The sequence below is a fragment of the Alligator mississippiensis genome, chromosome 2 (genome assembly GCF_030867095.1).
Source record: "Alligator mississippiensis isolate rAllMis1 chromosome 2, rAllMis1, whole genome shotgun sequence".
Taxonomy (NCBI): Eukaryota; Metazoa; Chordata; order Crocodylia; family Alligatoridae; genus Alligator; species Alligator mississippiensis.
The window spans coordinates 262,458,027-262,472,945 of record NC_081825.1 but is presented as its reverse complement, the minus strand read 5'-3'; the positions used below and the strand labels follow the sequence as shown (position 1 = coordinate 262,472,945).

At 48.1% G+C, this 14,919-nt stretch overlaps 1 protein-coding gene across 1 annotated transcript; it reads left to right on the top strand.

Annotated features, from left to right (window-relative positions):
* The first annotated feature begins 9,469 nt into the window (after positions 1 to 9,469).
* On the top strand, positions 9,470 to 13,130 carry LOC132248803 (uncharacterized). The gene has a single exon (XM_059723110.1). It carries the CDS (start codon positions 9,470 to 9,472, stop codon positions 10,448 to 10,450), a length of 981 nt encoding a protein of 326 aa, XP_059579093.1. The 3' UTR covers positions 10,451 to 13,130.
* The last annotated feature ends 1,789 nt before the right edge of the window (positions 13,131 to 14,919 follow it).

The following is a 14,919-nucleotide window of genomic DNA, read 5'->3' as shown; positions in this document are numbered from 1 at the left end:
TCTATCACTAGGTTGCCTCCCCCATTCAGTAAGAGACCCACACTTTCCCAGATCTTCCTCTTGCTTATGACATCATCGTAGAAACCCTTCTTGTTACCTTTCAACATCTCTTGCTAGCTGAACTTCCAATTTTGCTTTAGCCTTCCTGACTTCATCCCTGCATGCCTGAATAATACTCTTATATTCCTCCTTAGTTGTTTGTCCAAGTTTTCACTTCTTATAAACTTTATTTTGTGATTTAATTTACTGAAGAATTTCAACCAGGATTATCTAATCGGATATCTAATGTACAGACAGAAGAAGGGAAATCAAGCTGGTCAGGTATTTCGTAGTGATAATATTATGAAAATTAATACCACCAAAGAACCCAGGGAGAATATTAATAAAACTGGTTTGGGCTTATTTGCATCTAAACCATTATATCCAATCCGTAAGGAACCCAAGTTTCAGGAGACTATAAACAGGGATGGAAGTACTAATTATGCAAAAGACCACATCCAACAGTCTGATCTTTTGGTTTAATGAATTGTTAATGACAGATCAGGAAGGCAAGGTGCATTCATAGAAAAATGGGAAAACATCTTAAGACTGTAATTGGAAACAATGGAAACATATCCTGAGAGAGGCCAAAATTGCATCTATTTTCATAACCATTAAGGAAGGTAGTTATAGAAAACTTTATTATTTGTACTCACTTCTTTTAATCTAAGGAAAATACAAAAGGGAGTAAAATAAACGCAGAAGAGGATCTGAGAAAATAGTGAACTTTCTACATATATGACTAGGGGTTACACTAAGAATATAATATTATGGAAGAAAATAACAAATAAAATATTCAAGATAACTAAATTTAGGTACCCCAAAACGTATGCTATTTCTGTTAGTTTACAGTTTAAAGCAGGGGTTGGCAACCCCTGGTACACATGCTGGAGTCTGACACTTGAAGACATTTTGCCTGACATCCATACCTCAAGGTGGATGGGGGGGGAGGGGCCACAAGGGGCCTAATCCTTATTGTGGTAGCACAGCCTGACCCCTTCCCCACCATCCGCCCTGAGGTGCACATGCACCTGCCGCCAGCAATGAGCTGGGTCAGGGCTCCATGGACCCAGGTGCAGTTCTGTGGACTCAGGAGGCTGCAAGCAACTCAACTGGGGTCTGTGGAGGCCCACCTCGTTGGTGGTGTTGTGTGCATGTGAGCCTGGGGTGGATGGTGGGGAAGGGGCCAGGCTACACTGCCACAACAAGGATTGGGCCCCTTGTGGCTCCCCTGCCAGCTGCCCCTGGCACACCAACATCTTACAAATTGAGTGTGTGGGTTTTTTTGGCACTCTGCCCAAAAATGTTTCCAATCCTTGGTCTAAAGGAATGTAGTAAAGTGGGGAGGGACCATTGACAATACAGTTGCTGTTAGCAACCAGTATGTGATAGCTCACTTTGGGAGCAAAACATAGTGCAGAATGTTAGTAGCATATGGAAATAAATTATGGGAAAGCCTTACAATGAAAAAAAATAGCAGTCTTATATCAGTTACCATTCTTAGAATATGAACAAAATAATTATATAATTACAAGAGGTAACCAAACACAAATAGGCTTTTTAAAGGTCACAAATACAGCTTCTTAGTACAATTTGTTAGTATTTATATGAAGAATTCATATAGGTTAATAATAGGAATGATTAGTTAAAAATTAAATATTAATTAACCTTCATTTATGTTAACAGTGCCTCCATTAGTTTGAATTGCCCTCTGTACAGATTAAATCAAGTGAATTTTGAAAGTAATTAAATTGTAAAGCAGCCAAGTATGAATCTTACTGAAGAAATAAAAAATTAGCTGATAACACTACAAAGAAATATGGACCATTGTACTTCAGGGTACAGGCATGATGGCTTGTGGATGGTCTGAAAAGTATTCTGTTACCAGAGTTGCCAACTCCAGACAACTTACGTATTTTACTGCAAAGGTTTTACTGACAATCAAACTTTTTTACTGGTATATGTTTTTACTGACATGTTTTACATAATATAAATGTAATCCTTCTGAGAGACCCTGGACAAGGACTAGGTTCAAACCATGGTAAAAAAAAGTTTGGAGATTATCAGTAAACAAAAATGTCATGGGTTGGTAACCCTTCTTGACTGCAGCAATGTCTTTCTACCATACTGCCCTACTCCAGGGGTCTGAAACAGACAGCCTGGGACTCTGTTACTTTAAGGGAAAATTAGTCTAATAGAGGGTACCTGCAGCCAACTCTGTGGAGTCACCTGACCAGAAAGGGGTGGGGCCTGGGAGTGATATAAACTAGGGACAGAACCAAGGAGAGATATAAGCCAGGGCCAGCCCTGGAGGCTGAACAGGGAAGAGGTCTGTGGTGAGATGCCTGTGGTTGAGAGGTGGATTATGAGTGTGCTATGCCTGAAGACAGCAAATGAAGGGCTGAGGGCTAGCAACAGACTAAGGCTCATGGTTGGGTAGCAGTTGTGGTGTATAGCTAGAAGGCTAGAAGTTTACTTATAGCCAGAGAACTTATATTTTGGTTACAGTTTGAAACAGTGGTTTGGGACTATTGGGGGTTGGAGGAGGTCTCACTAGTGCCTGAGGGCACACTGGTGTCCCGAGTCCATCAGGGGCTAGAGGTCCAGGACACAAAGTGAGTTGCAGCCTAAAGCAGGTGGTTGCCGAGAGAGATTTCATTTCATAGACATTTGGGCTAGAAGGGACCCCGGAGGATCATTGAGTGCAGCCCCCTGCCTAGGGGCAGGAAGTCAGCAGGGATCATAGGATCTCAGCAAGATAAACATCCAAAAATGTCTTGAAGGCATTCAAAGTGGGTGCTTGAACCACCTTCAGCGGCAATCTATTTCAAACCTTGGGGGCTCGGACAGTAAAGAAGTTCTTCCTTATGTCCAGCCTGAAACGGTTGCGGAGGAGTTTGTGACCATTAGATCTTGTCATCCCTTGGGACGCTCTGGTGAACAGATGTTCCCCCAGATCCTGGTGAACACCCCTAATAAATTTATAGGTGGCCACAGGATCGCCCCTGAGCCTGCGCTTTTCCAGGGTGAAGAGTCCCATGGCTCTCAGCCTCTCGTCATAAGATCTGTTATCCTGACCTCTGATCATGCGCGTGGCTCTCCTCTGCACTCTCTCAAGCTTCTCCACATCCTTTTTGAATTGTGGAGCCCAAAACTGGATGCAGTACTCCAGCTGAGGCCTCACCAAGGCTGAGTACAATGGAAAATGATGTCCCGGGATTTGCTTGAGAAGCATCTATGGATGCAAGCCAGAGTTTTGCTCACTTTACTAGCCGCAGCATCACATTGAAGGCTCATGTTCATCTTGTGGTCAATCATGACCCCCAAGTCCCTTTCACCTGTAGTGCTAACCAGCGTAGCACTGCCAAGCCTATAAGCATGCTGCAGGTTTTTCCTCCCAAGGTGGAGAACCTTGCATTTCCAGTGTTAAACACCATCAGGTTCTCATCCACCCATTTCATGAGCCTGTCAAGATCTGCCTGGATCACCCTCCTGTCCTCAGGTGTGGATGCTTTACCCCAGAGTTTGGTGTTGTCGATGAACTTGGCCAGCCCGCTTCTGACACCGATGTCTACATCATTGATGAAGATGTTAAAAAGTAAAGGTCCTAGGACAGAGCCTTGAGGGACCCCACTGGACACAGCGCACCATGACGAGTGACTTCCGTCAACCACCACCCTCTCAGTCCTGCCACAGATCCAATTCCCCAGCCAGTGGATTGTGGTGAGGTTGACTACGCAGTTAGTCAGTTTTGCCAAGAGGTGATCATGGGATACCAGATCGAAGGCTTTATTAAAGTCAAGATATATGACATCAGTCTCTTCCCCCTCGTCCAGGTGATAGGTCACCTGGTCGTAAAAGGAAATGAGATTGGTCAAGCAAGACCTACCTGCAACAAACCCGTGCTGGGTATCCCTCAGGATATTGCCATCAGCTAACCTGTATAGGCTGGCCTCTTTGATAATCTTTTCCAAGACCTTCCCCAGGATAGAGGTCAGGCTGATGGGTCTGTAGTTTGCCGAATCTACTTTCCTCCCTTTTTTGAAGACAGGCACCACATTGGATTTCTTCCAATCATCAGGCACTTCATCAGAGCACCAGGAGTTCTCAAAGATCCGTGCCAGGGGCTGAGCTATGATGCTTGCCAGCTCTTTGAGTACCCTTGGGTGTAAACCATCAGGGCCGGCTGACTTGAAGGTATCCAGCCTGTGAAGGTGTTCCTTCACAAGGTCAGCTTTGATGGATGATAAGGAATCTTCCTCATCTGGGCCTCCCTGTCCCGCAGTGGGCAGGGGCGTCTCATGGGACTGGTGAAAAACTGATGCAAAGAACCCATTTAGCAAGTTTGCTTTTTCCTGGGCATCAGTTGTCAATTGTCCCATCTGGTTTAGCAGGGGTCCAATGTTGCCTTTGCTTTTCCTCCAGCTCCCCACATATCTAAAAGAGGACTTTTTATTGTCCTTAATATTTGTAGCTAGCTGGAGTTCCGTTGCAGCCTTGTCTTTCCTGGTTTGCTCTCTGCAGGTCTGGACCAGAGCAGAGTATTCCTCCTTGGTGGTGGTTCCAGTCTTCCGTCCTTTGTAGGTCTTCCTTTTAAGATGCAGGAGGTCCACTAGTTCCCTGGAGAGCCAAGGGGGCTGCTGTGCCCTTTTGTTTCCTTTCCTCTGAGATGGGATAGACTTTGCTTGTGCATCCAGGATTGCTCCCTTGAGGAGCAACCACTGGTCCTGAACTCCCCTCCCCTTTGGGTTGTGACCCTTTAGGGCCTCACTGACAAGCCTCCTGAGCTTGTCAAAGTCAGCTTTCCTGAAGTCAAGGACTTCTGTATTACTGACTGATTTGCCAGCTTTATGGCAGATGGTGAAGCTGATCAGCTCATGGTCACTGTCACCCAGCTTCCCTTCAATCATTAGATCACTGATTAGGTTATCCCCAGTTGCCAGTACCAGGTTGAGCAGCGCTTTACCTCTTGGTGGTCCGTAGACTTCCTGCATCAGATAGAGGTCCTCCACGCACGAGAGAAAGCTTTGCGACTGCTCGGATTTGGCTGAGCGCTCCTCCCACGAGATGTCTGGGTAGTTAAAGTCTCACATGACAACCATATACCGGGAGCGTGTGGCCTCAGCCAATTCCCTAGCACACTCCTGGTCAGGGTCTTGACCCTGGGTAGGGGGTCTGTAGTAGACTCCCACCATAGTATCCCCTGTGCTGTGTTCCCCACGGATTTTCACCCAGAGGGTCTCAAGTCCACTATGGATACCAATGTCGGCTTGCAAGGATGCGTAGCTTTCCTTGACATAGAGAGCTACACCCCCACCCCTTTTGTCCACTCGATCCCTCCTGTACAGGGTATACCTGTGGTCCAGTCATGGGTGGAGTCCCACCAGGTCTCTGTTATCCCTATGACATCATAGTTATTTGCATTTAGCAGGAGTGATGTAATCTTTTTTATGGTATATCTAGCTTTTGCAAATTATATCTAACTGAATACTTAAGGCAGCTTGCTGGTGCTGGGAGGGGTGTGGTATATGTATGTTAAGAAATGCTTGCCCGCTGGGAAAGAAATGCCACGTAGGCAAGCCTAGACAAGTACGGACATGTTCTGTGGCTAAGGTAATATGCGCATGGGCTAAGAAAAGGCAGCCAATAGTAACGGTACAGCGTGTTAAGTGGGAGAAAGCTATATAAGGCTGAAGCAAGCCAAATGGGGTGGTGCTTGCTTTGCGAATGATCGCCATGCACCCCTCTCTCAGCAGACTTGAAAAAATAAAGATTAAGTTGGATCCTCCATCCCTGTGTGTTTATTGGCAAAAGCGCACCGGGCACGAACTCACATTGTCCCTTGGGGACAACAATTTGGCGACCCACGAAGGGACCCCATTGACCTCCTTGCCCGGTCCACCTCCTTGGCTCCGGCAACGGCTGTGGATGGCGCAAGGACCAGGAGCCACCAGCCCTTTTCGTCGGAGGTCTGACCGTCTCCTGGTTGTTTGACGGAGCTGTGGAGGGGCACAACAGCGCAACGCTTGGAGGAACAACTTAATCCGACGGGACGAGGGAGGTCTCAATGGACTGGTGAGTGTCTCTTTTGATTTATGGATAGGTTGGGTAAGAGAGGCGGCTTTAAAAGTTCCGACCGCGTAGACGCCCTAGGAGAGTAAGATCGGGTGGCAGTCCCATGAACTCCCTTTAATCAGTTTGGTTCTGAGGCCGAGTGGCGGTCGCCGTCCATTGTTTAATAAATGGGGAATAACCAGTCCAGGATTCCGACCTGCAGTCCCCTGGGATGCATTTTGAAGAATTGATCAAAGTTTGGAGGCGACCAAATGACGAAAAAGAGAATGATTCGATATTGCAATAAATAGTGGCCACAGTACAAATTCGAGGATGGTGCGATCTGGCCGGAGAATGGGTCTTTAGATTATAACACTGTTTTGCAATTGCAATTGTTTTGTCAGCGCCAGGGGAAATGGGATGAAATGCTTTATATGGATGCATATATGTCTTTGTATGGAGATAGGACTACTCAGAGGTCCTGTGGGACATCTGGGGGGAGTGGGGTAATGGCTTTGCGGAAAATTGAGGCTGCGGGTCCGGAGGAGCTGGAGGAGGATACGCAGCTGCTGGTTGCTCCCACGGCTCCTCCGCTACCTTCTGTGCCCCATGCATTGCCACAGGGGGCTTCCACGGCACCCGCAATTGCTAGTCATGGGTTCTCGACCAGCTCACCTAGCTCGTCATCTACCACTACCCCCAGTAGCCCTGGGGTGCCATCCCCGGGTTCGGCAGATGCAGGCAGAAGCGATTTGGCGGTAGGAGGGGCTATGGGCAGTGAGACATTCAGTCCAATAGCAGACCGCTTAAGATCGGTCAAACCAGTAATTCAGGCTCCTTTGCGTCAGGCAGTGGGCCCCGAGGGTAGGCCCGTTTTTGTTCACGTGCCGTTCAGCACGGCTGACCTGATCAACTGGAAACAGTCAAGAGGCCAGAACCCCGAGGCAATGGTGCAGCTGTTTACCACCATTTTTCTTACCCACCAGCCAAATTGGCAGGACATTCAGGCTTTATTAGCCGCCCTTCTAACTCCAGGAGAAAAGAGGCTGGTTTTAGAAAAGGCGCATGCGGTGGCTCAACAGCGCCACCCGAATGGCGTTGTAGATGAACTCTGCCCCAAGACAAATCTGGGTTGGGACCCCAATGTCCAGGGGGAACTGCGGAACCTGGAAGTGTATTAAGAACTGGTGTTGGCCAGCCCTTCAGGAGGCCATTCCTAAGCAGAAAAATTTGTCTAAATTGTATGAGGTGCGGCAGGGTCCAGAGAAAGACCCGTCTAGCTTCTATGGGAGGTTGTGTGAGGCGGCGAAGCAGTGGACAGATTTGGATCCGGAATTGCCGGAAAATGCCAAGATGTTTATACGCTGTTTATAGGACAGTCGGCCCCAGATATCCGGAAAAAGTTGCAGAAAGTGGAGGGGGCCACCAGAATGGGTATCAGCCAAGTTATTGAGATCGCCTATAGGGTATACTCGAACAGAGATCAGGTTAAAGAGAAAAGGGAAGACAAAAGAATGAAGGCGCAGGCGTCATTATTGGTGGCAGCAATTGTAGACCAGAGGGGAAGAGGACGTGGGAGAGGAAATAGAGGAAGTAGAGGGAGGGGAGGCGCCGGTTACGCCCCAGGAGGACGTGGACAAGGCCCCAGACCAGTGGGGCCATCTGCAAACAGATCGGGCATTGGAAGAATGAGTGCCCCCAAGGAGGGGAGAGGAAACCTGATGGAGAAGAGAGAGTAATGATGCTAGAGGATTCTGACCAAGAGTGACGGGGACCGGGGGCAAACATCAAAGTGATTCCCGTTTCCCCTGATGAGCCCCTGGTTAGAATGCAAGTGGGGGGGAGAACTCATTGATTTTTTAGTGGACAGTGGAGCCACTCATTCAGTTGTGACAAATTTTAAAGGACCCCTGTCAAAAACCAAGATCCCCATAGTGGGAGCAACAGGTCAACGGACCCATCGTCCTTTTGTACCCCCCATGGAGTGTAAATTGGGAGGAAAGAAAGTATATCACCAGTTCCTGTATATGCCCGAGTGTCCCCTACCCTTGTTTGGAAGGGACTTGCTGTGCAAGCTGCAGGCTCAACTAACCTTTTCAGATGAAAAGATTATCATGAAAATACCAACAGAAGAGGCCTGGAAGGCTCAAATGTGTCTTCTGCGAGAGATAGGGGAGGAAGGGAAAACCCCCCCGAAGTAGAAGATGCTGTAGTACCCTGGGTATGGGCAGGAGAAAAGCCAGGGAGAGCAAAGCTGGCCACCCCCGTCAGAGTTGACTTGAAATCCGGGGTGAATCCACCCAGGGTACCACAGTATCGATTAAAATTGGAAGCTTGGAAAGGTTTGGAACCGCTTATAAAGTGATTCCTCGAACATGGCTTGCTCCGGGAGTGCCAATCGTCCTTTAATACCCCCATTTTACCTGTTCAGAAGCCCCACAGTAATGAGTATCATTTTGTGCAGGACCTGAGGGCTGTAAATAAGGCGACGGTGACCCTTCACCCAGTGGTGCCGAATCCTTATACCTTGCTGGCTACGTTGTCTGCAACAGACAGATGGTTCACAGTCCTGGATATGAAAGATGCCTTTTTCTGCATCCCACTTGAAGAGAGCAGCCAGGAAATCTTCGCATTTGAATGGGAAGACCCAAATACTAGGAGAAAAACACAATTGTGCTGGACTGTCTTACCACAAGGTTTCAAAAACAGCCCCACCATCTTTAGTACAGCCTTAAGTACTAACCTACAGAAGTGGGACAAGGGACCATCGGGGACCTTGTTACAGTACGTCGATGACTTGTTAACTGCAGCTGCCACCAAACAAGAGTGCCATCAATTGACCGTGAGCTTGCTGAACTTCCTGGGTCAAGTGGGGTACCGAGTATCCCGGAAGAAGGCCCAGGTAGAGCAGGAGAAGGTACGGTACCTGGGATTTGATATCTCGCAAGGCCAGAGAGCACTGGGCCCTGAGAGAAAAGAGGCTATCTGCCAAATGGCAGCTCCACGGACTAAGAGACAGTTAAGAGGCTTCTTGGGAATGGCAGGATTCTGCTGAATCTGGATCCCCAATTTTGGACTAAAAGCCAAGGCTCTTTATGAGGCTACCACTGGCCGCGAGGGAGAACTGCAGTGGACGGCAGAATGCCGAGAGGGCTTCGACACCATCAAGCGGGCCCTCATGACGGCGCCGGCCCTGGGCCTGCCCGACCTCAGTAAACCATTTCAACTTTACGTTCATGAACGCCAAGGGGTCGCGTCAGGAGTGTTGACCCAACACTTAGGTAGCTGGAAGAGACCGGTGGCTTATTTCTCCAAGCAATTGGACCCTACTAGCCTAGGTTGGCCAGCTTGTCTGTGAGCAGTGGCGGCCACAGCTATGTTGGTGGAAGAAGCAAAGAAACTCACCTTAGGACAACCAATGACAGTGTATACTCCGCATTCCGTATTGGCAGTGGTGAATGCGAAAGGGGGGACTTGGCTGTCCCCAGGCCGAATGGCAAAATATCAGGTGTCTCTCCTGGACCAGGGAGACATTAATCTGCAGATTTCCAGTACCCTCAACCCAGCTACATTATTGCCTGTGGAACAGGACGAAGAATTACGGCACGACTGCATTGAGACCATTGAGAGTGTGTATGCTAGTAGGCCAGACCTTAAAGACACCCCCTTGCTTAACGCGGACCTCGAATTATATACGGATGGAAGCAGCTTTATGGAAAATGGGATTCGAAGATCAGGATACACTGTGGTCACATCATGGGACACCGTTGAAGCGGGAGCCTTGCCTCCAAATACGTCTGTGCAAAGAGCTGAGCTTATTGCATTGACCCGAGCTCTTCACCTGGCAAAGGGAAAGACGGCCACAATCTACACAGACTCAAAGTATGCTTTTGGAGTTTTACACGCACACGGAGCTATATGGAAAGAGAGAGGACTCTTGACGGCGAATAAAAGCCCAGTGAAATACGGGACGGAAATTTTGAGGCTACTCGAGGCTGTGATGGAACCCGTTGAAGTAGCTGTGGTACACTGTAAGGCCCACCAGAAGGGAGACAGTGAGGTCATAAGAGGAAATCGGCGGGCCGATGCTGCAGCAAAAGGGGCGGCTAGAGAACCAGTCCAAAAGACTCCAATACTGGTATTGGTGCCTCAAGTGGTACTACCGGAAGGACCCCCGAAGTACACTGAAAAAGAAAATCAACTTGCAGAGAAATTGGGAAGCAAGGAACAACGAGATGGATGGTGGGTTTTGCCTGAAGGGCAGGTCTTGGTGCCGAGATTGATTCTCGGTAAAGTGCTCCAAGAATATCACCAGAGCACTCACTTGGGTACCGACGCCATGACCCAAGGTCTCTGAAGAATTGTAGTGGGACCCAGAATGAGGAAGATGGCAGAACAGATAGTGCGAAGATGTTCTGTCTGTTGTGCCAACAACCCTAAGATTTCTCCCAAACCTCCACTGGGAACAGGGAGACAAGGACTGCTAGCAGGCGAATGCTGGCAAATAGATTTCTCTGAAGTTCCTAGGAAAGGACACTGCAAGTACCTGGTACTTATAGATACTTTGACTGGATGGACCGAGGCTTTCCCGTATCGAACCACTCAGGCGAGGGAAGTAGTTTGAGTGATACTAAAGGAGATAATTCCACGATTCGGAATTCCGGAAGGACTGGCCTCGGACCGAGGGCCGCGCTTTGTGTCAGAGATAACCCAAGGAGTTTCCCGAGCTCTGGGAATACAATGGGACCTTCACACAGCTTGGAGGCCACAGTCTAGTGGACAGGTAGAAAGGATGAATCAGACACTAAAGAGGCAATTGGCTAAACTCTGCCAGGAGACTCAGTTAAAATGGCCCGAAGCTTTACCCCTTGCCTTACTTAGAGTGCGTATAGCCCCTAGAGCAAAATTGGGGGTTAGTCCCTTTGAATTAATGTATGGTAAGCCATATCCTAAGAATCTGGTGGTGACGCATGGGAGCCAGATGCATGTTAAAGGAGAAAGTTGGGTAAAAGGTTATTTGCACTCTTTGTCTGCTGTGTTGTCTTCTCTCCACAGGTATGTCCAAGAGCGACTTCCACTGCCTTTAGATACTCCAGTCCACAAGTTCCAAATTGGAGACGAGGTTTTGGTCCAAACGTGGAAAGACGAGCCTCTTCAACCCAAGTGGAAGGGACTGTACCCCGTGATCCTCACCACTCATACGGCGGTGAAGGTCCAAGGGGTAAAGCCATGGATCCACTATACCAGGGTAAAGGCCGCACCGGAAGTTTCTTCCGAGAGAGCAGTTGCTGAGAGTGTCGCACCGGAAGCCAACACAAACGGACATCGTTGGATAGCAGAGCCTGTGGAAGGACTTAGATTCTTGTTTAAACGTCAGCCATGTGGAAAGCAGTTCTTTACCTAAGTCTAGGGTTTCTAGGTTCAGAGGGATTGTTACATCGAAAATTTGAGAAAAACTAAAATGTGTGGATTTACCTGGCAAAAGAGGTGGTGAACACAACTCATTTCTGTTTGGCTGGTGGAACGTCAGTTCAAGATGTGTTTACCTCATGCCTCATAGGGGTGCCCATTCCATTAGAAACGCTCCAAGGTCAGATTTGGCTAAAAAACTTTTAACTTTCAGGGTTTAATCTCTGGAATACGGCCTATGAGTGGGGACCCATTACTCAGAAGAGAAACGTTAGTACTTTTTCAATAGATTTGATAACCGTGACCTCACCTAGTAACACCAGTTGTGCTCAATTTGTGAATTGTACCAAAGTTTGTGAAAACCTAACCCGGGAGGAAAGGACTTTCAATTGTTTGAACAAAACCAATGTGTCTTATGGTACTGGTAATGTCATACTACCCTCAGGATGGTTCCTCCTTTGTGGGAAAACCGCTTATTGGTACATCCCAGCTAATGCAACAGGGGGACCCTGTACTCTTGGCAGGTTAACTGTCTGGTTACCAAAGATGTCTAAAACCTCTGACAGGCGCCGCCGAAGAAGTTCTAGCCAGCTAGACAAGTCCTGTGATAGTAACATAAACCTCCTCAGTAAGGCCGAGGCAGTGTCTTTAGCAGTCTCTATAGTAGGTTTACCAGCACTGGCGGTAGGCAACCATGGTCAGATAAGCAAAGTGGCCTGTGCCTTAGCGAAGAGCCTGAACACGACCTCACAGGCCTTAGCTGCCCTCAGCACCGAGATGAAAGAACTGCAGGGGGCTACGCTTCAGAATAGGGCTGCCATAGACTACCTGTTACTGAGACATAACCATGGGTATGAAGAGTTCGATGGGATGTGTTATTTCAATTTGACAGATAATTCCGAGCTAATAGAGTCAAAGGTACAGAAGTTGCAGGATATTCTGTCACATATTAAGCAAGATGATGGATTTGATTTTTCATGGCTTACTTCTTGGCTTCCTAATTTTTCATGGCTAAAGCAGATGTTCCTTTTAATTGTAGCAGGTATATGTATTTTCCTAATGATTTGTTGTGGAGTACAATGTGTACCTATGTGCTGTGACTCACTCAAAAAGTTGATACCTACCCCTGTCAACCGAATGATGTTCATGAAACCTTCAGTCATGGATCCAATCCAGAAGAATCGAGAAGACACAAAACGGTTTTTGAGGCTAAAAGGAATGGTTGAGGACTATGGTCCCATTTCATAGGGTCATAGCCTCGAAGGGGGGATTTGATGTAATCTTTTTTATGGTATATCTAGCTTTTGCAAATTATATCTAACTGAATACTTAAGGCAGCTTGCTGGTGCTGGGAGGGGTGTGGTATATGTATGTTAAGAAATGCTTGCCCGCTGGGAAAGAAATGCCACGTAGGCAAGCCTAGACAAGTACGGACATGTTGTGTGGCTAAGGTAATATGCGCAATGGCTAAGAAAAGGCAGCCAATAGTAACGGTACAGTGTGTTAAGTGGGAGAAAGCTATATAAGGCTGAAGCAAGCCAAATGGGGTGGTGCTTGGTTTGCGAACGATCGCCACGCACCTCTCTCTGCACAGGCTTGAAACAATAAAGATTAAGTTGGATCCTCCACCCCTGTGTGTTTATTGGCAAAAGCGCACCGGGCACGAACTCACATTGTCCTTTGGGGACAAGAGGAGGACAAGTTCCTCCTGTTTGTTCCTGAAGCTCCTGGCATTTGTATATAGGCACGCAAGTGTCCCCTTGGGGGCCCTTGCCTTGCCTACAGTTTGTTCCAGGGCTGAGAAGGAAAGTAGGCTCAGCACCCAGAGCAGGGAAGAACTTGGAGCCAGAGGGCCCAGCACCTGGAGCATGGCAAAGTTTAGGGGCTAGAGAGCCCAGCAGCCTGAGAAGGGTTAGAGACAAAGGCCCCAGAAGGTAAGATGAGAAGCTGGGACTCAGAAGCTCGGTCCAGAACAGTGGACTGGAGCTAGAGGGCTCAGCAAGGGGTGGACACCAGGAAGGCTAAGGCCCAACACAGGAAACAATTGCATGTAACAGCCCTTAAGGTTACAGGGAGCCTGGGGCAGCACAGGCAGTCAGGAGAAGCTACTCTGCCCAAGAGGGGCAGAGTTGAGACTAGAGCAGGGTCTGGGAGGGACCTGCTGGCTATTAGGCTGATTAAGGCTCGCTCTAGGACCCTTAGGCAGCCTCTGTCCCTATGAAACAATAACATCAAAGGTGTGGTCAGTGAGTAAGGAGGGGAGGTCACCCTAGAGCTGGAGCCAGGTAGGGATTGTGTGGGAACCAGGGGGTATCATGGCTGCCCCCAGAACATAAACCTGCCCCCAGAATATAAATCTGCTACAGAGTCCCACACTCATCCCCAGACCCTGGTACTCCTGAATGCACCCGATACCATGCTGCCCCCCCCGCCTTACCCCAGTAGCCCCACTCCCCCTGTCCCAGCACAGACCCCCAAAGAAGGGCCATTGTCTGCCTGCCTGCCACCCCAGCAATGTTGGAAGCAGATGAGAGGCAGAACTAGAAGCAGCACCAGCACATAGTTAAGGGGGTTGGGGAAGGAGCCACAAAGCCCTGAGAAGAGCTGCCTTCAGGGTGCTGCTGCAATCCTCCACCTATGGTTCAACAGTGGGACCACCTTGTTTTCTGACCATGGAGCTTCAGAAGTTCTGGGCTTTTATGAAGCTGATTTTCTGGAACTATTTTTGCTTTGTGATTTAGGGACAGCACAATTTGCTTGGGGAATTTACAGGCAGGTGTTTTTCGCCTGGTTACTTATGGAGTGTCCACAAATGTATGGACATTTGGCAGCCTTATCTGTTACCCACCCCTGCTATAGGAGGCTGAATTACTGCACTGCACAACTAAGGCCTAATCCTGTTAAGTAACAAGCACTCTTATTTCCCATTGAAAGCAGTAGCAGTTGAAGGTACTCTCACCTCACGGGATCTGGCCCTTGCCAGCTTGGTTATGGAGCTTCTACTTTTCCTCCGAAAGATCTTCATTTGGCCATAGCTGTTAGCAGGAGCCCAGCCTAGATGGACCATTGATCTACTCCCATATGCCAGCTCCTTTGTTCTTATCTCACCGTACAGACCCTGTAAATCCTTGTTTCAGTTGGAAGGCTCCAAGTTTATCCAGGTCCTTAGAGTTTTTACACGGTTTGGCTGGCAAGTGAGAGCCTTAGACCCATATAGAGACACCCTAGTGCCACAATCACAGCAACTGGGGTTCTGGAGTTTCTCTGCTAATTTTTAAAAGTCTTAATGATTAAATGGCCTACCTTTCTCCTCAGAGTCAGAAAATTCATTCTCCATGGTGTGTGTTCTTGTCGCCACACTGAGAGCTGTTTCTTATTTTGCTTTTTCACTTCTATGAATTTGTAGTTTACACTTCC

Bases quoted from the DNA above. Each gene is read 5' to 3' on its own strand.
- LOC132248803 (XM_059723110.1), top strand. From the start codon at position 9,470: ATGTTGGTGGAAGAAGCAAAGAAACTCACCTTAGGACAACCAATGACA.